This window comes from Equus caballus, chromosome 22, assembly GCF_041296265.1.
Source record: "Equus caballus isolate H_3958 breed thoroughbred chromosome 22, TB-T2T, whole genome shotgun sequence".
NCBI lineage: Eukaryota > Metazoa > Chordata > Mammalia > Perissodactyla > Equidae > Equus > Equus caballus.
The window spans coordinates 962,389-984,296 of record NC_091705.1 but is presented as its reverse complement, the minus strand read 5'-3'; the positions used below and the strand labels follow the sequence as shown (position 1 = coordinate 984,296).

Here is a 21,908-nt window from a genome sequence, read left to right as displayed (position 1 = left end):
CAGGTGAGGCAACTGGAGCCAGACATGCCCCTGCCCGGGGACACGACAGTGATTAGAGTCCTCAAAAGTCAACCCCGACACAGGGGGTTGGGCATGGCCACTGGGCCCCCAAGCACCTGCCAGGAACTCCCAACCACAGAACGGGAAGGGCCCAGATCCTGCACTGGTGCCAGGTGGGGAGGAGGGCCAGCCAGGAGCACACTCTTCCAGAAGACTGAGAGGGAAAGCTGCACCTCTGTTTCCAGAACAGCCCAACACAAGAGCTTGGTTTGGGTCTCATCACCAGGACTTGGGATCCTTGCATGTGATGGGCACTCAAAAAAGAGGTGACCCTGGGATCCTGGTAACAGCACTGTCAGCCCTCGAGGGGAATCAGGTGAGACCCCCAAGTCCCCCACCCCCTTGCCGTGCTGCAGAGGGGAGAAGCCCGTCCTGAAGCTCTCCAGCATGGGGCAGGCACGGGGCAGACTGGAACGGCCACTCACCCTCAGCCCAGCAAACTGCGAGTGTCCTCGCCGGGGCACGGGTTTTCAATTTCAGTGTGTGTGTTGGGGGGCTTGTCTACACAGAGGGGATGAGAGGAGACCCCACACAGCATTCACCAGAGCCGGGGATCAGCCACAAGCAGTAAAGAGTTGTGGCTGATCTTGAAAATCTAACTTCACGTTCTAGTAGCAACATGGCTGTCCTTTAGTTCTCAATCTTCCTGCTTCCAAAAATCACACAGAATGACATGGAGAAGAGGAAAAAATAAAAACACAAACTACTTTTCACCAAAACTAGGAAAGGGAAAAAACACACAGCCTCCAGATCCTGAGCAGGTTCCCAGGCAACGGGGTGGGGCAGGGCTGCAAGTGCAGGGGTCCTGGGGCCCGGCAGCCCCAGAGGGGGCTGTCAGCAGGGCTCAGGTCCCGGGGGCCAGGGAAGGAGCTCTGGGGGCCCAGGCAGGCAGATCTGTCAGCACCTCTCCCACAGGGAAACCTCAGGAAGTGAGTCTGCATCCTGGTGGACAGAGGCCCACAGGGCAGACACCAGGGGGGCCAGGGCAGTGGGGGGTGCTCCTGAGCCAGCCTGGACTGGGAGACAAAGGAGATGGGGCCACAGGGAGCTGCACCCTCTGGGGAAGCCCGCAGCTGCCCTGGAGCACCACGAAGCCCTGACTGGTAGCGCTGGGCAGTGTGGCTCACTTAGATACAAACGACAAACATGGCTTCGCAACAGACAAGGAAAAGTGGAACCAACCTCCCTGAGAGAATCTCCAACCTGAGACGACCGTCAGCTTGGATGCCGAAACCACGGGGCCGAAACACAAGCCCTCGGGGAGAGAAGGCAGCACACGGGAGCCCGTGAAAGTAGGACTGGCAGAACACAAGAGCAAGAGGGCACAACTGCCAGGCACATGCACAGCCTGGTTTTGGGAGCCAGGAGCCTCTCAGAAGGCACCGCAGACGCACAGAGGATGGAAATGAGAAAAGCAGACATCATCATGGAAGAGGGAAACAGCTGTGGAAGTGCTCAGAGAGAAACCGACAGACTCGAAGAAGACAGGCAGGAGAGACCACACTCCTTGCTGGAGGCCCAGGAGAAAACCAGAACAACGGCACCAAACAAGCGTTCAAATGGATTTCAAGAAAACTCCCCAGAAATAACATAAGTTATCAGTCGACACTTTCAAAAAGCATCCTGGGCGTCAGGGAAAACTGACCACGACAGTCAGCATCAAGACACAGCCAAGTGAAATGAGCACCGGCAGCGGGAACAGCTCACTCACAGGACCAAGACCCGCCAACAGCCCACCCTCCAGACAGCGCAGCGCAAGGACCTAAAAGACACTCAAGGAAAGACAGCGAAGCCGAGGATGTCACCTTCAAACTGTCCTTCATGTTGAAAGGCCACAGACTGTTCTGAACAAGCAAGACCTTGGGAGTGCAGGTCACAAGAGCAGTTGTGAACTAGAGGGAAATCGGGGCAGACGGCTGGCTCTGCAAAAGGGCTGTGGGCGCATGGAACGTGCTCATCCGCAGCCTGACACAACTCAAGTCGGGGGCAAGGCGGCAGAGCAGGGCATCCACGCTGTCTGCTCTGACCACGGAGCAACCTGTGCACACAGAGGCAGGCGGAGATGAAGGAGCAGAAATGAGCATGGGCCCCAATGGCCTTGGGACAGCCAGGAGTCCCAGGGTGTCATTACAGCCAGCGGGCCCAGCAGACGTGTCACGTGTGCAAAGCACAAAGGCACACAGATGAGACGAACAACTGCAGATGGGGCCAGAGTGGGAGGGAGGGCCTGGCACCCCTGACTTCAATCTGCTCCTAAACTGGGGACCAACAGGCCCGTTCAAGCAGGGGACTCAGGGGAAATGACAAATAAAATGCAGAAAACCACAAGTGGAAACGAAAGACATAGCAAAGAAAACCAAACGAGGTTGCCGTGAACCAGCTTCTGGCCAGGGAAGCACCATGAAGCAACTCCCTGGCGCGCACAGGGGGTCCCCACCGGGGCCTTCGACTGCAAACGTCATCTACTCTGCTCCTAAGTGTCTCACGGTGACCGGATCCGGCCCCTGACCGGCCCACTTGCTGGAACAGGAGACCTGATGATCTTGCAAGGCGCTCTGCATCTTGAAAACAGCATGTGTGGTTTCTCTGCTTTTCAAAATTAATGTTCACTTTATTACATTACAAAATTTTCAAAACCAAACTTTTCGTAAGGTTTTATTATCTTATTTATAAATGTAGAAAATCATCACGTAGACTTTGAGGAGATCTTAGATTCCTGTTTGCTCTCATAATTAAATGCTGCTTAAACAATTTAAGGTACACGTATAAATTTGATATACACTATTTTACTTTTATAGGTGTACTTTAAATGCCTCTAGTAGTAAAATCTTTCCAAATAACTCAAGACGAGTCTAATACAGGTGACAACTAAATTTAAAATAAGAACTAAACAGAAACCCAGCTTTCAAGTCCCATGAAGCCCCCAGCCACCAAGGCCCGCGGACTGCCCAGACCCCAGCTGGGGTCCCGCGGCCCGTGGCCCCTCGGAGGCGTCAGCTGTCCAGCTGCCTCCACAGCTCAGGCTGGGTCCCGACCAGACTGGAGGCACAGCTCGCCTCTCACTCCTTTGGAACCACTCTGGCACTGAGCACACACAGAACATAAGGCTGGTGCTTAAAATCAACGTGCAATGTCACCCCCCCACTCCCGCCCCCACCCCAGGAGGAAAAAAGCCTGGGTCTCAGGGCGAGCTGGCGAGAGCGAGCTGCGGGGTCCCAGGGAAAGAAGGCTAGTCGAGGACGCAGAGGTAACTGGGCAGAGGCCCGGGGGCACTCACGGTTGTACAGGGTGACCACGTGCAGGCAGTTCAGCAGCTGCCGCTTGTACTCATGGATCCTCTTCACATGCACATCGAACATGGAGGAGGGGTTGATCTTCACCTTGTACTCCTTCTCCAGGAAGGCAGAGAACTTGAGCTTGTTTTCCTGGGGAGAAGGAAGGAAAGGACAGGTGGACGGTTCACAGGAATGAACCATACGAGTTCCCTGAGGCTCGACTAGCGTTCCGGCTTCCCACCCAGGCAGGCCTGGGTAAGCGTGACCCTGGAAGCAGGTATGCACCAGGGGTGGCAGAAGTGAGCAGGAAGCCAGACAAAAAGCAAACCTGGAGAGAAGCAGAGGCAAGGAAACAGTAAGGGTGGCTAAAGAAGACAGCGGGGCGCAGCTGCGAGAGTAGGAGGAGGTAAGACTCCAACACGAAGGAGCACTGTGGGCCGCTCAGACCATGGCAGGCACAGCGGAGGCAAGTGGGAGCACTGGCATCTCCGGACCAGTCCGCGTTGGCCAGCCATCGCCCGTGTGCTCTGGAAGGTTTCCGCTGCTGTGGCCGGCCTGGCTGTGAGGCCAGTGCAGCAGGAGAGGTTCCCGGGCGGCTGCGCGGCACACGGGTGCAGAGGTGCAAAGATCTGAGGCGGCCGCAAGCACGTCCCTATGCACCAGCCTCCCTTCAGAACCGGGTGAGGGCTGCTCAGTGCGACCCTGGGTCTGCACTCGCCCACCTGCTCAAGAGCCGAGCGGGGTGGGAGGACCTCATCCACGCGGGCCTACCTGCTTGACCTTGGCCACATCCCTGATGAGTGCCTCGTCACTGGCCAACGGCAGCAGCTTCTTTAGCTGGCTCAGGTCGGTCAGGAAACCCTCCCCAATTTTCTGAGGAATTGGAAAGGGACACATAGTTCTCTGCTCCTCCTGAAGACGGCCCTCCTCCCGTTTTGTCATCCACGCCTCTGCTTCCCTCTGGGGTCTTTCCGTCCCCTGGGCCTGGCCGTGGCCTGCTTCTCTCTCACAACACCCCACTCTCAGCCAACACCCCACACCTGTGGCCTCAACCACACGGACAGCCCTGCCCTGTGTCCTCAGCAGACCTGGGCACGCTCCCGACTGCTCTGCCAGCACGTCCAGCCCCGTCAAGCCCCGTCAAGCCCAAATGACCACAACAAACGCACAAACCTCCCTTGCCCCTAACACAGGCCCAAAATCTGGGGGCCCACCATGGCCCAGCAGCTCCTTGCTGCCTGAGCCCTGTCTCCGGCCCATCCCCAAGGCCTGCACCCACCGCACCACGAACTAAGGGAGGCCTCCCCGTGCCTCCCGCCCTGACCTGGGAGCTCGCCCTCTCTTCTCCACACCACGGCAGGGGGCTCAATTCCCAGTGAGCATCTCGTCAGGCAGGCCCTGCTTAAGTCTCTCTGTTCCTAATTTAAGGTCAAGAGGAAAACTCCCGGCCTCCAAATACCTTGGCCATCTTCATGGCCTGTCTTCACTCTGCCTGCCTCACCCAGCGCAGGGGCTGCACTGGTGTTCCAGGCCCTGGGTGGGCCAGCATTCCCGGCACAGGGCCTTGGAGCAGAGACTTGCGACGCCTGGCGCACTGCTCCAGCTACTTTCTGTTAGCTCTTTAGATGGCGCTCCACTGTCCCCTTCTCAGGGACACCCTCCCTGACACACACAGCCCAAGACGAGCAGTGTCCCCACGCAGGCCCTGCCTCCACAACCGCCTGCGGCATCCTCGAGTCGCACACTGCCTGGCATCTAAGAACACTTGCGCCTTTCCTTCCTGAGTCAGCACAGGAACAAGTCAATAACTACCTCATCTCTGGCTCACAAAACCCCTTCAGGCTGGGCAGCCCCAACTCACACCCTCCCAAAGCCCAGGACCTCACTTCTCAACTCCTGCCGCCCGGCCACAGACCGACTGCCCAGCCCAGACCAGTGCTCCCCTGACTGGGGACAGCAGCTAAACCCCACCCCATCCCGTCCAGGAGCCACTGCTGGCCCACACACAAAGGAGCAGATCGCTGCCGCTCAGTGCCCACTGGCAACGGGCCTGACAGCAGCAGGCGAGCAGGCAGCGCTCCCTGTGGACTCAGAGGCAGCCGGCTCACCTCCACGATGGTGTCAGCCAGGCCTGGGTTGCACAGGAGCAGCCACCGCCGCGGCGTGATGCCGTTCGTCTTGTTCTGGAACTTCTCTGGCTCTAGCTCGTAAAAATCCTTAAAGCTAAAAACAGAGAAAACAGGCAATAGTCATAAATTCTGTGTTTTGAACAAGATGAGCAAGAGAACATGAGGACCTTTTAAGGAAATCCCCTGGAAGATCCTGCAGCTCAGGTTTTCATTCCGGCATGCTCTGAGAGGAGTGGCATGCGGCACGCGCTTTTCAAAGCCCTTCACGCCTGGCCATGCGGTGAGGGGCTAGCCATGACCGCACAGGGGTGGAGCCTGGCCGTTTTCCAGGATGGTCCTAACAGTGGAGAGTGCACAGGCTTTAGAGCTCGAGATACCAGAGGTCATTGTCCTCATCTGTAAAATGGGGCACACCCCACTGAGAAGGTCACTGTGGGGATTAAAGAGCGTCCCATACGAACCCCTCGGGCCGGCACTGGGAACACACAAGGCTCCACAGGGACAGACCTGCTCTAGGGGCCACCCAGCACTTGCAGGATGTGCTCAACTCTGGTGTGCAGCGGGAAGGATGGAACCCCGAGGCCATGTCCCACCAAGAGAGGGATGGGAAGCACGAGATCTGACCTAAGAATTCCTTCTCCCTCTCGATGACGAGCCCCCGCCCATCACGCCCTAACCTCCACCCTGTCCAGGCCTGCGACACTCATCCCCAGGTGGGGTGCTAGTGGCACTTGGCCAGCAGCAGATGGCTCCCAGAGCAGAGCCTCTGCCTGCACAGACCAAGAACACAGGAAACAGGAGGAGCCACTGGGCACAAGACGGCTTGGCTCCCCAACATCACCTGGTGAGGCAGAGCTCTCAATGTCCCCGACCACCAACCAGGGTGCTCTGGGCAGTTCAGTCGCTGCCCACGAGGGCAGCAGGGTCACGCTGTGGAGCGTGGACAATGTGCCTCAACCACTGTGCATATGGGGGTTGACAGTCCCTCAAAGCAGGTCTGGGGTCGCAAAGGCAGTGTGCCCCAGCTCAGGCCCACGCCTGCCCCACTCACACTGACTGCTTCACGATCTCCGAGTGGATCCTTGCCACGCCGTTGACAGCGTGGGTGCCGATCACGCACAGGTGGGCCATGTTAATCCGCTTGCAGTCCCCCTCCTCGATGACAGACATCCTCCGCAGGCGGTCCACATCGCCAGGGAAGAGGGCGGCCACGTGCTGTTTCCAAGTCAGAGAACCATGAGCAGGAGAGCAGGGGGTTCCAGGGGCTCCCCGACGGAAGTTCTACTCCGTCCAAGAAAATCCCGGGGCTGCCGCACCCCAGACCTGCACTCAAGCACCCTGGACGCATATAGGGCAGCTCGTCCCACACCCCCTCAGCCGGGCACCAGGCCGGCTGGAGGACTCGGCGAAGCTGTTGTCGAGGCAGACGGGAGGGCTAGTGGTGCTGGGGCCATGCCACGGGACTTATTACCAGGAAACGACAGGAATGCTGTCCCGGTTGGCCAAAGTGGGGCTTAACAACATTTTGACCAGTGAGAACAGCTACTTTTTCACCAAAAGGTTAAAAAAGTGAACTATAACCACACTTGATTCTAAGTTGCCCTGTTCTTGTACCCTTCTCCTCTCTCCGGATAACAGGGAAAGACAAATGGTGCTTTGTTTTCAAATCACCCACGATGTCTCAGGACAAAGGCCTCTGGCCTTCTGGAAACAGACACATCTAAACTCTGCCCGAGGTGGAAGCGTTTTCAGATCTGAACCCACAACTTCCACACACACAGCAGGGGGCTAGACGTGGGGACTAGCCAGCAGCTCTGCCAAGTGACAGCCCCTAGACCGCAAAGTCCCCTGCTAGACAGCGGCTATTCCATTCAGGAAGGAAAGCAGCTTTGCCAGGCCAGGCAATTCGACGGGGGGGCGCCCACTGGTGTGGTGCAGCCCGCCACCTCCGCACCCCCACCACACTGAGAGGGTGGTTACCGCGGGCACAGCCAACCCCCGTCCCGGCAGGCGGGGCTCACATCCAGGTGCCTCTGGTTGATGGCATAGATGATGTCCAGGTGCCTCGGCAGCAGCTTCTCAAACATGGACACAGGCCAGCGCTCCAAGGCCTCCGGCAGCACAGTGTGGTTGGTGTACGCACAGGTCTTCTTTGTGATTTCCCAGGCCTAGAACATTCCAGTGTGTTTTGTTTAGAAACAAGCAGCTCTTCTGCCAGATGCCTAGGCAAGGGGGAAGTCTAGGATCAAAGGCAGACTTCACATCCCCCAGAAACGGGCCCAGCTGGCCACAAGTCTCTGCTCTCTGGTGCCTGTCTAGAACCTTCTCAAAACCCAAAACTGAGCCCTGTACCCTTCTCTTTCCTGACATGACCCACGTATATTTTACATGCTGACCCAGCACACACACATAAATGAATAACGCTTACCCTACCACCTGGGAATCACCCCAATTTTTTTCTTTTGTAAACCATTTTTTTTTTAAGATTTTATTTTTTACTTTTTCTCCCCAAAGCCCCCCAGTACATAGTTGTATATTCTTCATTGTGGGTCCTTCTAGTTGTGGCATGTGGGACGCTGCCTCAGGGTGGTTTGATGAGCAGTGCCATGTCCGCGCCCAGGATTCGAACCAATGAAACACTGGGCCGCCTGCAGCGGAGCACGTGAACTTAACCACTCGGCCACGGGGCCAGCCCCCTAAACCATTTTTTATTAGTAAACAAAACAGAGCACCAACCAGTTTTCTGCTTTATTTCCAGTAAACTGACTATACATTCACGTCTGGAGAACACTGATAAACAGTGTGGCCCTGCCCTCTGCTGGCCAGGAGCGGACAGGACCTGAGTCGGGGCTGCCCAGCCCCACCCAGAAGTACACCCCACAACCAGAGAGGGCTCTGGGTGCTATAAAATGGGGTCAAACTGCTTTCTGGTTTTATGGGTTGGTTTAGTTAAACTAAAGTGGATCAAGAAAATCCCACTAAAGAATCTAGGACCAAAGTAAGTCGAGTCAGGAAAATAAACCTACAAATACGTAAACTGTGTGTTTTTTTTTTTTTAAAGATTGGCACTTGAGCTAACAACTGTTGCCCATCTTTTTTTTTCTTCTTCTTTTTCTCCCCAAATCTCCCCAGTATACAGTTGTATATTTTTAGTTGTGAGTAACTTCTAGTTGTGGGACGTCGCCTTAGCGTGGCCTGACGAGTGGTGCCATGTCCGCACCCAGGATCCAAACTGGTGAAACCCCAGGCCAGCGAAGCGGATTATACGAACTTAACAACTTGGCCACAGGGCCGGCTCCAACAGTGTGTTTCTTTAAACATAACACTCCTGGGTTTTTAGCCACAATTCTAAGATAAGAAAAAATATGCGAGAAGCTCAAAGAAGTGTCAGAATCTTTTCTTCTCTTCCAGAAAATTGCTCTTCTGTGTCCTTGCACCACTGCTCCCACTCACTTTGTCCTGGTCCCTTGGGAGAAACCCAGACCCACTCCTGGAGCATCCTTCTCCTCCCCATGGCCCTGTCTTTTCAGGAACAATGTCCCTCTGTTCTCCCAAGGCCACAGGGGAGAGGCCTCCCTCAGGAGGCCTTCTAGGACTAGCTGAGTACTCGTGACTGTTGCTGGGATAGGCTCGAAGGTCAGGGGAGCACTGTCACCTCATGTGCCCAGGTCTGTGGGACTCCATACCCCATGCCCTTGTCCTCAGTGCTCACCTTGTCCCAGTCCACTTTCTCCACGTCCACCAGGATGCGCATGAGCTCGGGGATGGCAAGGGCCGGGTGGGTGTCGTTCAGCTGGATGGCAACCTGCAGTTTACACATGGCAATCCCTTCAATCCCCTAGCCCTTGTGGGTGCCATGGTGGTTGGCGTGCACAGAACTGGGGTCCTCAGCGGCTCCCCCAACCCCGGGAAGCCTGGTCTACAGGACGGTCAGCAGAAAGCAGACAGCACCACACCGGGGCTGGGCCTAGCGTGAAAACTGACGAGGAGCCGGGGCAGGGCCTGGGGGGCCACAAGGAGGGACCAAGAGGACGGTGTGGGCCGGTTCTGCAGCCAAGTGTGCTCTGCAGCAGGAGTCCAAGAGCTGCAGGCCTTCTGCCCCCGAGGCCTCGGTGATACAGAGCTCTTCCTGACTCAGTCTTCCTTTCACCTCGGTTATGCTGGCTTTGCTTAGAAATCACTAAGCTCAGCCTGCCACACGTCGGGTTTTGCCCACAGCAGATTTTAGTGTCCCTTGCTGCCTCGACTCCTAAGTGTGGCCCTGATCGGGGAGGAAGGGGGCCCAACCCCTGACGACAAGTAGACTGAGGTTAGGGGGTGCTGCTGTCCCACCCCAGCCCCTTCCCGCCCACGCCCTGGCCTGGAGGAAGAAATCGAGCCTGAGAACATCAACGCCCCATGGACAAACGAACCTTGTCTGGGAACGTCTCGAAACAAGTTCTCACTGGATCCCGGCAGCCGAACTTGGAGGACTTGAAGCGGCGAATGATGTCCTGGAGGGTGGCAGCCACCACAAAGTACTCCTGCTTCAGGCGGAGCTCCTTCCCCTCAAAGAACTGCAGACACAGGACAGCTCTGGCATCAGCAGCTCACCCACCCAGGCCACGGCCTCAGGAGGCCCCCCAGGGCCCAGAACGGGGTGCTAGGCTGGGGGGCCTGGCCCGGAGACTGCAGAGATGTGCACACAGATGAAAGAAGAAGCACCCTTGAGAGCCCGCATGGTGCTGACACCTCGATCCCACCTCTGGAGCCAGAGGCAGGCGCCTGGCTCAAGGGCACAGGCAGCTCTCAAGCAGCCTGACCTGCATATGACCTTCACACAGAGAGCAAGCACAAACGCAGCAGCAGAGGCTCACACCGGCCTGTGGTGTGCTGCAGGCATGAAGGTCTAGTCCCTGTTCATAACGCCTCGCCAAGCACCAGGAATGCCAGAGCCACCCAGAAACGCACTCTCCAAAGTGCGGGTGTTATAAAAATGCCTTGCCAAAGGAAACCAGGAACAAAATGAAAAGACAACCCACCAACTGAGAGAAAATATTTGCAAATCATATATCCGACAAAGGGTTGATTTCCAAAACATATAAAGAACTCACACAACTCAACAACAAAAAAATGAATAACCCAATCAAAACATGGGCAGAGGATATGGACAGACATTTTTCCAAAGATATACACATAGGCAGCAGGCACATGAACAGATGTTTAACATGACTGATCATCAGGGAAATGCAAATCAAAACTACAATGAGACATCACCTCACACTGTTAGAAAGGCTATAATCAACAAGACAAAAAACAACAAATGTTGGAGAGGGTGTGGAGAAAAGGGAACCCTCACACACTGCTGGTGGGAATGCAAACTGGCGCAGCCACTATGGAGAACAGAATGGAGACTCCTCAAAAAACTGAAAGTAGAAATACCATACAATCCTGGTATCCCATTACTGGGCATTTATCCAAAGAGCTTGAAATCAACAATACAAAGAGACTCATGCCCCCCTATGCTCATTGCAGCATTATTCACAACGGTCAAGACGTGGAAGCAACCCCAGTGCCCACCTACTGAGGACTGGATAAAGAAGATGTGGTATATATATAAAATGGAACACTGTTCAGCCATGAAAAAGACAAAACCATCCCATTCGCAGCCACAGGGATGGACCTTGATGGTAGTATGTTAAGAGAAATAAGCCACACAAAGACAAACACCGTATGATTTCCCTTACACGCGGAAGATAAACTAACACATGGACAAAGAGGGCAGATTAGTAGTTACCAGGGGGGAAAAGGGTGGGGGTGGGCACAGGGGTGAAGGGGCACACTTATATGGTGTTTGACAAACATTAATGTACAACTGAAATGTCACAATGTTATAAATTATTATGACCTCAGTGTAAAAAAAATACATACATAAATCAAATAAATACCATTACCACATTAAAAAAAAATGCCTTGCACCTGAAGCTTCAGAACCTGCTCACAATCCCGAGGTGGGATTGGCAGGATGGGGGGAATGGGAAAACATTTTGCTGTATGCCCTCCAGCAACAACGCCCTTTGCTACTATGTGTACATATTATTCTGATTAAAAAACATGCAACCCACTAAGATAGGCAAATTCCAGATGCTAAATTTGGTGGCTATGGAGAATGTGGCTGTGACCTTCACCTAGTGCGTGGGGGGCATGTGCTAAGAGCTTTTCAAATCATGATTGTCTCATCTCAAAGTGTCACTGCAAAATATGGACTGCTGTCCCCTTGACAAATGGATCATCCAACTCTTGGGGAAGTGGCATCATGTGCTGGAAGAGCAGAAACCAGCTTAACTCAGGTCTGTCGGGCTCCCAGGCCCTGCAGGCGGCCTCATGTGGAGTCGGCTCAGACCCAGCCCTAAGGGGCAGCCACGTATCACGGAGCAGCAGGTGTATGAGAAAGGCCAAGAAGCTCCCTAAAGATCCGCTCAGGAAGAGAGGGCAAAGAGGAGACACTTAACAGGCATGCTTGGAGTCACTGGACTTCATCGAGGATGTCGTGCCCGTCCTCAGTCCGAGCAGCCACATGAGGGCCGCTGGTGGCCACTTACAGGCTCGCCTGACAAATGCGGGGCCAGCAAACAAGTCCCACCAGAGAGCCCAGCCTTGCAGTTGACTTTTCACCACTTGGAGAGGATGGCAAAGACAAGAGCTAACCCTAGGAGCTACTCACGTTGTCATTCGGATACAGGACTCTAGAGATGTTCTCGGCCAAGTTCCTGTCCAGGACCGCCTCGATGTAGCCACCCACGTTAACTGAGGGCAGAGATGGGGAGGTCAGGACCTGAGAGCCTTCTCTCGAGACTCTCGGGTGCCTTAGACTGAGGTTTCTCACACGTCCCCTTAGCACTCCAAGGGCAAGCGCTCCGGAACAGAAGGCACCCGCAGAGCAGCTGGTTTGCCTGCCACACGCCCTACCCCGCAGAGCTGCGCTGGGAGCCATGCACCCTGAAGCACGCCAGGCCCCCACTCTCTCCTGAGGACGTGGGGGCCGACGCACACTGGCTTGTCCTGTGGGCCCTCCCTGGGGAGCCCAGGTACTCATGGGGAACCTGCCCTCTGCCCTCCCACAGCAGGGGAGCCATGTGGCATCTGCAGCAGTGAGAGGGTGGAGATGGGCCTGGAGCTGTGTGGAGTGAACTGGGGACAAGCCACCCAGAGACAAGCTGGTGGAACGCACAGTCGTGGAGCTTGAAGTCATTGGGCGCCTTGGCGGACCACAGCCTCATGGTGTTAACGGTGTTATTCTTGTAGCCCGGCACTGGGGTGTCGTAGGGCATGGCCAGCACCACCTGGTCGAGGGAGAGACAGTCAGAATCGAGGTGACCGGAGATACCGTCCCCAGTCCTGGGTCAAGCCGGGTGGGGCAGCTCCAGCCTCCAGCCTTGCAGGAAGCAGTTTCTACCTCCCTGTTGATGGCCCACCTGCTCACCCTCTTCCAGCTTTTCTCCTTCTGCCCAAAACACACTCAACGCCTGTCACTCACGCCCCTCATGCCCTGTCACTCACTGTGCCCACAGCCCCAGCTCACTGATGTCCCGAGCCAGGAGCACCTGTGACAGACCACACTCTCGAGGTCACACTGTCTTGCCTAGCTTTACCTCCTTCAATACTGGCATCAACTTAAGAATGCCTCCTCAGCTCCTCAAGGGGCTGCTGTGTTAACCTGGCTCATGCTCCCTTAGCAGCCACTCCTCCCACGTCCTCGTGCTCTGCCCTCCACACCTTCCCTCTTCTCACTCGACTTTGCTTGAGCAGTCTCAGGACTCAGCTAACTACTGCCAACAGACGACTTCTATTTTCGTCCTCCATTTTCCAAGGTCTGTGGCCAGGCTCCCCATGTTGGACGCCTTCACCTCTAACCCTCAGTGAAACCAAACCAGCCCACACACACTGCTCCTGAAAGCACGGGACCTGCTCTCTACCCATGGGGCCTGCCATGCTCCCTCCCGATTCCCATCTGTCCAGAAGTATCAGCTTTGCTCTTGCCAAGCACAGAAGAAGTGCACCAGCCTCAAGGTCACTTCCAGCCCTCGGACTCCCAGATGGGACTCCTCACCCTCAGGCATGCTTATGGTAGCTCACGGTGCAACTGTGCAACTTTCCAAGACAAAGTCAGCTCTGACAGGCACAGAGGACTGCAGAACGGCACTGCCAAGGTAAAGCCCAGGGTATCTTCCCCTTCCTTTCTCCTCTCAGTCCTTGCCTCTGCCTCTGCTCCCCGACCCCCACGGCCTTGTCCACGCCAGTGACAAGCCCTGTAAATGCATCTCCAACCCCCTCCTTCCCACTCCACGGCCAGCCCTCCAGGTTAAGGCCCTTATCATATCCCACCTGGGATGCCGCAGCAGTCTCTGCGCCTCTGCACCCACACAGACACATTCATCCTCTACAAGCACATGCATTTAGAAACCAGATCCCTTCTCTGCTTTTTCAAATTAACTACTACTAATTACGGCATTTGAGGCTTCCACAACGTGGCTCCAGCCAGCTCCAGCCCCATGCGCCCTATTTAAAACCTACACTGCACAAACTCTGGATGACTCAGCTTTGCACATCTGCGACTTCCCCACTCCCCTGGGCTCACGCATTTTTGTTCATCCTACCCACACCATTAGACAAGTAAGTCGCACTCTTTACAACTACCCCTCTTCTCACGAAGCCTCTCCTGCTCGTCCCCTCTGCCCCCTAAACCCACCAAGATGTGCGCTCTCTGCTGTCTCTGAGTCGGGCTAGACGCTCCACATTTGCACCTACTATGCCTGATACCCCATTCAGCCAAGCACTCCACGCTTGTTCTGGTCCCCCCATCAGGACCCACCTGGCAGGGGTGGCCTGTGCCCCACTGGGACTTCCGCCTACCCCTCTCCACAAACCCAGGGTTCTGATGGCTCAGAGTAACTGGTGGGCTGCACCCAGGAGACACTACTGAGGCCAGTGGGACCAGGAACATGTGGCGAGGGAGCATGTTGAGTGCCTACTCTCTGGAGATGATAGGGGGCTCTTCATGTCCCCACGGGATCAGTGCCCTGTCCCTGTCCCTGTCACAACACTTGCCAGCAAACTGCTGGTCTTTAACCGCAACACAGCTCCTGTTAACTCACAAAGAGTGTGGCCTCACTTTCAGCATCTTCTGCTGTCTGGACAGCTCCTGATGAAGCGAATGAGGCAGGAAGCCCTCCCAGGCTTGGACCTGGAGTCAGGTCCCGGGGGAAGCAGCACACCTCCCACTCCCAAAGGGAAGCAGACCGACAAGGAAGCACGAGCAGCAGCCCCCTCAGCCCCAGGCTTCCCGGAACACTCGGGTTGGATACCTGTGTGTCCAGCCACCTCACGCCCTCGGGGGTGTGCTCCACTCTCCCATAGAAGTGCACAGGAAGCATGTACTCGGGCCGGGCTTTCTCCCAGGGGTTGCCGTAGCGCAGCCAGTCATCGGCCTCCTCCACCTGGAAAGGCACCGGCGGTGAGGTCAGTTCTCAGGAAGGAGGAGACAGTCCTAGGCCCGGGCTGAACTCGTCCTGGCCTGCACTGACCACGCTGTCGAGAGGATGCTGCCCCGCACTGAAACCAAACTACAGCCTGTGTACAATGCAAAGATTTCAATTCCAGTCAAGGCCATGTGTTTAAAAATTGACACTTTGGGGGCCGGTCTGGTGGCACAGCAGTTAAGTTCTCACGTTCTGCTTTGGCGGCCTGGAGTTCACCGGTTCGGATCCCGGGTGTGGACCTACACACCGCTTGTCAAGCCATGCTGTGGCAGGTGTCCCACATATAAAGTAGAGGAAAATGGGCATGAATGTTAGCTCAGGGTCAGTCTTCTTCAGCAAAGAAAGGAGGACTGGCAGCAGATGTTAGCTCAGGGCCAATCTTCCTCAAAAAAAAAAGTCAAAGAAACAGTAAATAAATATTAAAAAAAAAATTAACACTTTGGGCTATTAAAGAAACAAACTCGGGGCTTTGGCCCAATGGCCGAGTGGTTGGGTTCACATGCTCCGCTTCAGCTGCCCAGGGTTTCACCGGTTCAAATCCTGGGTACAGACATGGCATCGCTCATCAAACCATGCTGAGGCGGCATCCTACCTGCCACAACTGGAAGGACCCACAACTAAAAATACACAACTATGTACCGGGGGCTTTGGGGAGAAAAAGGAAAAATAAAATCTTTATTAGAAAAAAAAGAGGGGCAAGCCCAGTGGCGCAGTGGTTAAGTATTCATGCGGCAGCCCGGGGTTCACCGGTTCAGATCCCGGTGTGGACATGGCACCACTTGGCAAGCCATGCTGTAGTAGGCGTCCCACATATAAAGTAGAGGAAGATGGGCACGGATGTTAGCTCAGGGCCAGTCTTCCTCAGCAAAAAAAAAGGGGGATTGGCAGCAGATGTTAGCTCAGAGCTAATCTTCCTCAAAAAAAAAAGAAAGAAAAGAAACAAACTCATCTAAAATTCAGAAAAATGCATCGAAGTAAAAAGACATTAACAATCACCTGAATTCAGCAACAAAAAGGAATGAAGTCGTGATGCATGCTACAACACAAATGAATCTTGAAAACATTAGGCTGAGTCAAAGAACTGTATAATTCCATTTACATGAAATGTGCAGAACTGCCAAACCCATAGAGGCAGAAAGCAGAGCAACAGTCATCAGGCACAGAGGTGTGACTACAAATGGGCAGAGTTTCTCTCTGGGGTGATGAAAATGTTCTGGAAATAGATGGTTACTCAACTTTGTGAATACATTAAAAACCACCTGACACCTCAATAAAGCTGTTATTTTTTTTAAAAAAGAAGGGCTCTGAAAGCCCACTGCTTTGAAATGACGCCCCACGGCATGGTGCCGGGGCCGAGCCTCCCCCAGAGCGCCTGTAGTGGGAGCTCCCGCTCACCCTCTAGAAGACAGCACCTTTCCGCTAGGCCTTCCTCAAGGCAGCTTACTTTCCAAAAACTACACCCAAGTGGCATTCAAAATCAGTAAATACACAAAAACACTCTTGTCCACAGACTAACAATCCTTTGAGTGGACGCATTTGGTGGAGATGCTTTTCCCACCACCCCGTGGAATTTATTCTGCTTGCAAGCAATGGAATAAAATAATTTGGTAGGGCACTGAATGAAGAATTATAAATATAAATTAACTAAAACTCAAATGAGAGTTAACTTAACAAACAACTTTATGTGTGCTACATCGAGGGTTGTGGATGGTCTTTACACAGCAGAAGTCGAGAGAGAGCACACGGGCTGCAACGTAGGCAGGTGACACAGCTGAGGCCACAGCTCCAATATGCACCTCTCCAAGTACTGCTCACAGGACTTCTGTTTGGTGCAGCACACAATTGTCCTGGGACTAATACTGCCTTTTGATCAGGTGGCACGTCCTTGTACATCAGTAAGATTCTCCCACAGCAGAGCCTGGCCATCTCCCACACAGTAAGTGGTTCCATGGGTCATCTGCAGAGGCAGCATCTTCCCAAGTACAAGAGACATTGGGGTCTCCCCTCCGGAGCCCCCCTTCCTGAGAGGCAGGCTGGCCTGTGGCCCCTGTTAGCCACATTGATGCTGTGCAACCACTGCCCACACTTAATTCTGCTATAGTTAAAATCAACTAAAGCCATTCCAAATGACTGGTTCCCATGAAAACAGGGTGGGAGAAGGGTGAGTTCACCACTCACGTGTCATCCAAGGACTGTCTTTAAACTGTCACACAAGGTGGCAAGAGATATAGGAACAAGGAACCAGAAGAAAGAAATGTCTGTGGTCAAACAGACAGAAAACACCAAAAAACCTTCCTGCTGTAACCATAACAACAAGTAGGCAAGGAGGAGCCTCAGTTTCTGTCTTACAAACACATACACTAACAGACTAGAAAAGAGCCAGAATGTTCAAAGAACACACGTGTACAAGTATGGAGTAAGTCTGACACACACATACACACACAGAACTGAGTGAAACCAGTGGCATGCACCAGGAGGAAAGGTGCATTTCTCTTTTTAAGGTTGGAGAGAGCATTTCTATAAATTAAGCAATAGATACAAATCTGTTTTAAGTTTTCTTTTACTTTTAGCCATACTTTACTTTGCCAACTTTTTATTATGAGCATTTTCAAACACACAGCAATGTTAGAAGAATTGCCAGTGAACACTCACAACCACCACCTACATTCCAGAACTGTTAACATGTGCTACACTTGACCGTTTGCCCTTCCACCCATCAATCCAATAATTTTTTGAGCATTTCAAAGTAAGCTGCAGACATCTGTACCCTCCTCCACTGAGCACGCCAACATGCATGCCACTAAGTACAGTTTGTCATGTGTTTATTTTTAGGTTAATGTATACGATGAAATGTACAAACTAAAGAGTACTATTGATGAGTTCTCACAAATGCACATACCTGTACGACCCAAACCCGACCAAGGTACAGGACATTTCATCACCCCAGTCGTCACCTTCTTCAGACTCTACTTACCCTTATGTTACAAACTTTTCGATCCTAACCCAGCCCTGGTTTACCTGTGACTTTTAGATCCCAAATTATATTAAATATACTATTCTCCATCCACGTAGAAGAGTAATGCCTGCCATTTTGAGGTGCCGTGAGAGAAATGGCCACCTCGACTTGTGGAGGATGCTGAGCCTGTATTTTGAGATTACCTTTTCAGCAATGTGGTCCTGACCACCTTACTTAGCTGTTTGATGCTTTAGAACGAGGCTCACTCTTTCTAAAGGCCACTTTTCTCTGCAGAGTCTGTCCTCTAACCCCACAGGGTGCCGTCCCTTCACTGGTGTCAGGGAGTGAAGACAGAAGGTGGGAACAAAACCTACAATAAGTCTCTTTCTAATAACTCTAGGTCAATCGTCCCACTGGGGGTGAAACAGAGAGGGCCACCTTCTCTCTGCACTGAGGTACAACAGGAAACCAGCACATGGACCACGGGGTCCTCACTCCTTGGCCTCTCCTGTAAGGCCCAGCCAGGCTCTGGGTCTCACCCTACCAGACTTCTCAGCCACCACGCAGAAGCTGTTGCAACGAGCTTGCACAAAAGCTCATAGGATTGTCCTGATGTGACCAACCTCCACTTCCCCTAGGACTGGCACGCAGTCTCTCCAGGAAGGAGTTTAAAGTAAAAAAAAACAAACTAAAGTGCCCCTGTCTCTTTCCTTGTGTGAATGGGAGCTGCAAATGAGTGAAAGAACCAAACCATACCCACCTGCCAGCCATTGACAATCTTCTGGTTAAAAATGCCAAACTCATAGCGGATTCCATAGCCGTATGCTGCCAGGCCCAAGGTGGCCATCGAGTCAAGGAAGCAGGCTGAAAATTCCAAAGACAAAGACCTTCTTGAGATCAAAGACAATCACCAGACGCAAGGCGCAGTGGAAGCAAGGCCCAGACACCCACGTTAAGTAGGCACTGGGAGGCCGGCGCCAGGGCACCAGTGGTTCAGTGGGGACCAGTTAGCCTCAGGTTCATGAGAAGGAACACTGAGCTCCCTTCTCACCCCCTGCAGCTTGAGAGCCTGGGGCTATGACAAGAAGGTGGCACTGGGGGGGCTCTGGGGATGTGGGGAGACCGGAGGGAAGAGGTGAAGAATCCCACAGAAAACACCCTCAAACTCAGCACATCTCTAAATGCACGGGCCCCAACTGCCACCTTTCTCTTAGAGAGCTTGCCCCAGGCTGAAGGCCCCCCACCACGCACCTTCTCCTCACAGTCCAAGCTGTCTGGACACGTCACAAAGTCTCTCCCCCACGCTAGTGAGGAAGGCACAGAAGCCAGGGCTGGGAATGGACATTTCACCATCCACAAGGGCAAACAGCCAAGGCCGAGGTGCCACTGGGCCCCCTTGAAAGTGGCTGGAGCGGCATGCCACCAAATTGAGCCCCTATTTCAATCAAGATGCCTTGAGGGAAAAACCACAATGTTTTGAATACAGATCCAGAAGGCAGCTTATTCAATTTCTGGATTAAAAAGAAATGAAAAGAAACAACCTCCACACGAAACACCAGCAAATAAAACAGGTGCCCAACTCACCAAACAGGCCCGGAGCCCTGGGCGTCAGCCCTCTGCCGAGGGAGCGTAAGAAGATCCACAGAGGCAGGATCTGGGCCCCTGTTCTGAGGAAATCATGCTCGCAGGAGGGAACACCACACTCAGGCCACATAGGCTGGGGCTGCCCCTGGCCTGCATAGGCAACAGAAGTCCACGGCACCTGAGGGGCCCAGAGAGGCGGTGCCTGGCCTGGGAAGGCCAGGGCCCCACAGATGTGGCAGGAAAGGCGCCTGGGAGGTCGACAGGAATCAGACTGCAAAAGGCCTGAGGAGGCCTGAACTGAAGTGGATGGCCACGGGCGGGGGCTGCCCTGCTGATGGCCACCACCTTGGGTGAGGGGTGACGTTAGGCAGCCGCTCCAGTGAAGGAGACCAAGGGGTCTGGAGCTTGCCTGGAGCTCAAGAAAACACATTCTGTTTTTACTGACAGAGAAAGGACCAAGTGGGAAGACCATCACCATCAAGAGAATGTCATCGGGGGTACAGGGGACTGAAGCCTAGGGGCCCACAGTACACTGGGGTTCCCTCGGGGCTGCACTCTGCCCAGCGGCCTGGACGCCACAATGTGGTCTGCAGGGGAGCGAGCCACAGCTTAACGTGTTCGGTACGATTGCACCTTCGTAAACTAAACCCGCAGACTAAGGCGAGCCCTGCCTTTGAGCAGGATGTCCACCAGGCTTTCACACCAGGGCAGGGAGATGGAGCAGGCCTTGCTAAACGTTTCTTTATACAGATCCTTTATAGAGATATAGAAATAGTGCTATTTTGTTTAAAAGGAACACATGAGGCATTCATAATTTTTGAAGAATTTAACTTAAAATTTAAAAACATAAACACGCACACCCCACAGATAAATTTTAGTGTGTGCTCCCTTTACAAAATGACAATTCCCTGAAGGGGCAGTGATGCAAAGTGGCAGGGCTCATGCCCACCCTCCCAGGGCCCCTCCACACACTAGGACAGCACAAAACTTGGTTTATCTCTGCCCCAGAAACACTGTGCCCACGAGTGGACAGTGAAATCAATTCAGCAAGACTGCTATTGTCACTGTGTTCTTAACCCAGCTCCCTCTCCCCAAAAAGATTGGCAAAGTGATTAAACAGAAAAAAAACAAAACAATACTAAGTACGCTCAGGGTGGTCCAAGAGAGCAATACACCCAAAAGGAACGGCTCTGTTATTTGAGGGCCATTTCCTGTTTACTGTAGCAGGACCAGCTGGCTGTAAGCTGGGCTACGTTCACAAACTGTGTGTGTCTGTGTGCGTGTCTGTGTGTGTGTGTCTGTGTCTACATCCGTGTTTCTGTGCTTCTCTCCATCTGTCTTTCTCCCAGTTACTGAGTTTTGGACAGTAGAGAGTGGCTGGTACACTGGAAAGCCCTTCCAGCACCAGTTACCCAACGATGGCAAGCTGGCTTCATAATTATGAAACACCCCTTGTGTGAAAGAGAACATATAATTTTTGTTTATTTTTTCCACTGGTGGCAAAGATTTCAATCTGGAGAAACACTTCCCCATCCACTCTCAGGGACCAATTTACTTGACCGACCAGCAACGGGAGCACGGCTGCCCTCGGTCTCACCATGTGACCACCACCAAGGCACCACATCAGGAAAGACTCTGCCCTGGACAGGCATCTGGGTTACCTGCCAGCCTCCCCAAGCCTCCGTTCCCAAGGCCGGCATCCTCTTCTATTTCCTCGAGTTCTTCCAAGTCCAACCCCAACTGTGAATAAAAACAGAAGCATCATTTTAATGTTACCTAATATTGTTCCTCAAGCAACAAGTGGAAGGAGCTTGTGAGCTTTTATATCAAAGGTTAGAGCCTGCTTTCTTTTAGACTTGAAAATTCAATGTTAAATCTGGTGTTAAATCAAATGCACAAAAATGAAAGTTTCCAGGTATTTCAAAAGCTGCAAAACTACTTAAGAATTAACAGTCAAAATGTGACATAGTTTAATAGCCAAAGATATTTACTGCCAGGTTATTAACCTACTTACAGTGGACAGATGATAACACGTATCCTAAAAATTCTGAAACCAACGGTTTTAGTAATTGTCTAATTTCACACAGTCTAATGATATTTACATGACATCTTTTTAAACCAAAACTAAAAGCGCTTTCCCTGTGGCATTCCAAACACATTCAAGCAATCTTGCGAAACAGATATGGCATGTTAAAAATCAAGGAGAAAGCAATACAGTCGTATCTACTTCACTTGACTTAAAACCATTCCAGAATGCAGATCTTAAGGCTCTCAGTTATGACAGATAGAAAATTGTTCCATTAACGTGGCTTTAGTGTATTAAACTTGACAAACTGTTCACAATAATTATCTTGATCAGTGGTTTTCAAACTTTTTGCTTTCAGGA

General features: G+C 53.0%; 1 protein-coding gene across 3 annotated transcripts in view; it reads right to left on the bottom strand.

Moving 5' to 3' along the window:
- PYGB (glycogen phosphorylase B) overlaps positions 1–21,908 on the bottom strand; it is a 57,522-nt gene that overhangs the window by 10,791 nt on the left and 24,823 nt on the right. For all 3 annotated transcript variants that reach the window (XM_023625957.2, XM_023625958.2, XM_023625959.2), the window contains 12 exons: positions 21,184–21,262; positions 18,699–18,802; positions 14,809–14,940; positions 12,675–12,786; positions 12,168–12,250; positions 9,877–10,020; positions 9,177–9,269; positions 7,486–7,632; positions 6,516–6,679; positions 5,444–5,558; positions 4,107–4,208; positions 3,338–3,485 (listed from right to left, as the gene is read on the bottom strand). In XM_023625957.2, the coding sequence (XP_023481725.1) occupies positions 3,338–3,485; positions 4,107–4,208; positions 5,444–5,558; positions 6,516–6,679; positions 7,486–7,632; positions 9,177–9,269; positions 9,877–10,020; positions 12,168–12,250; positions 12,675–12,786; positions 14,809–14,940; positions 18,699–18,802; positions 21,184–21,262 (1,423 nt within the window). The remainder of the gene's footprint in view (positions 1–3,337; positions 3,486–4,106; positions 4,209–5,443; positions 5,559–6,515; positions 6,680–7,485; positions 7,633–9,176; positions 9,270–9,876; positions 10,021–12,167; positions 12,251–12,674; positions 12,787–14,808; positions 14,941–18,698; positions 18,803–21,183; positions 21,263–21,908) is intronic.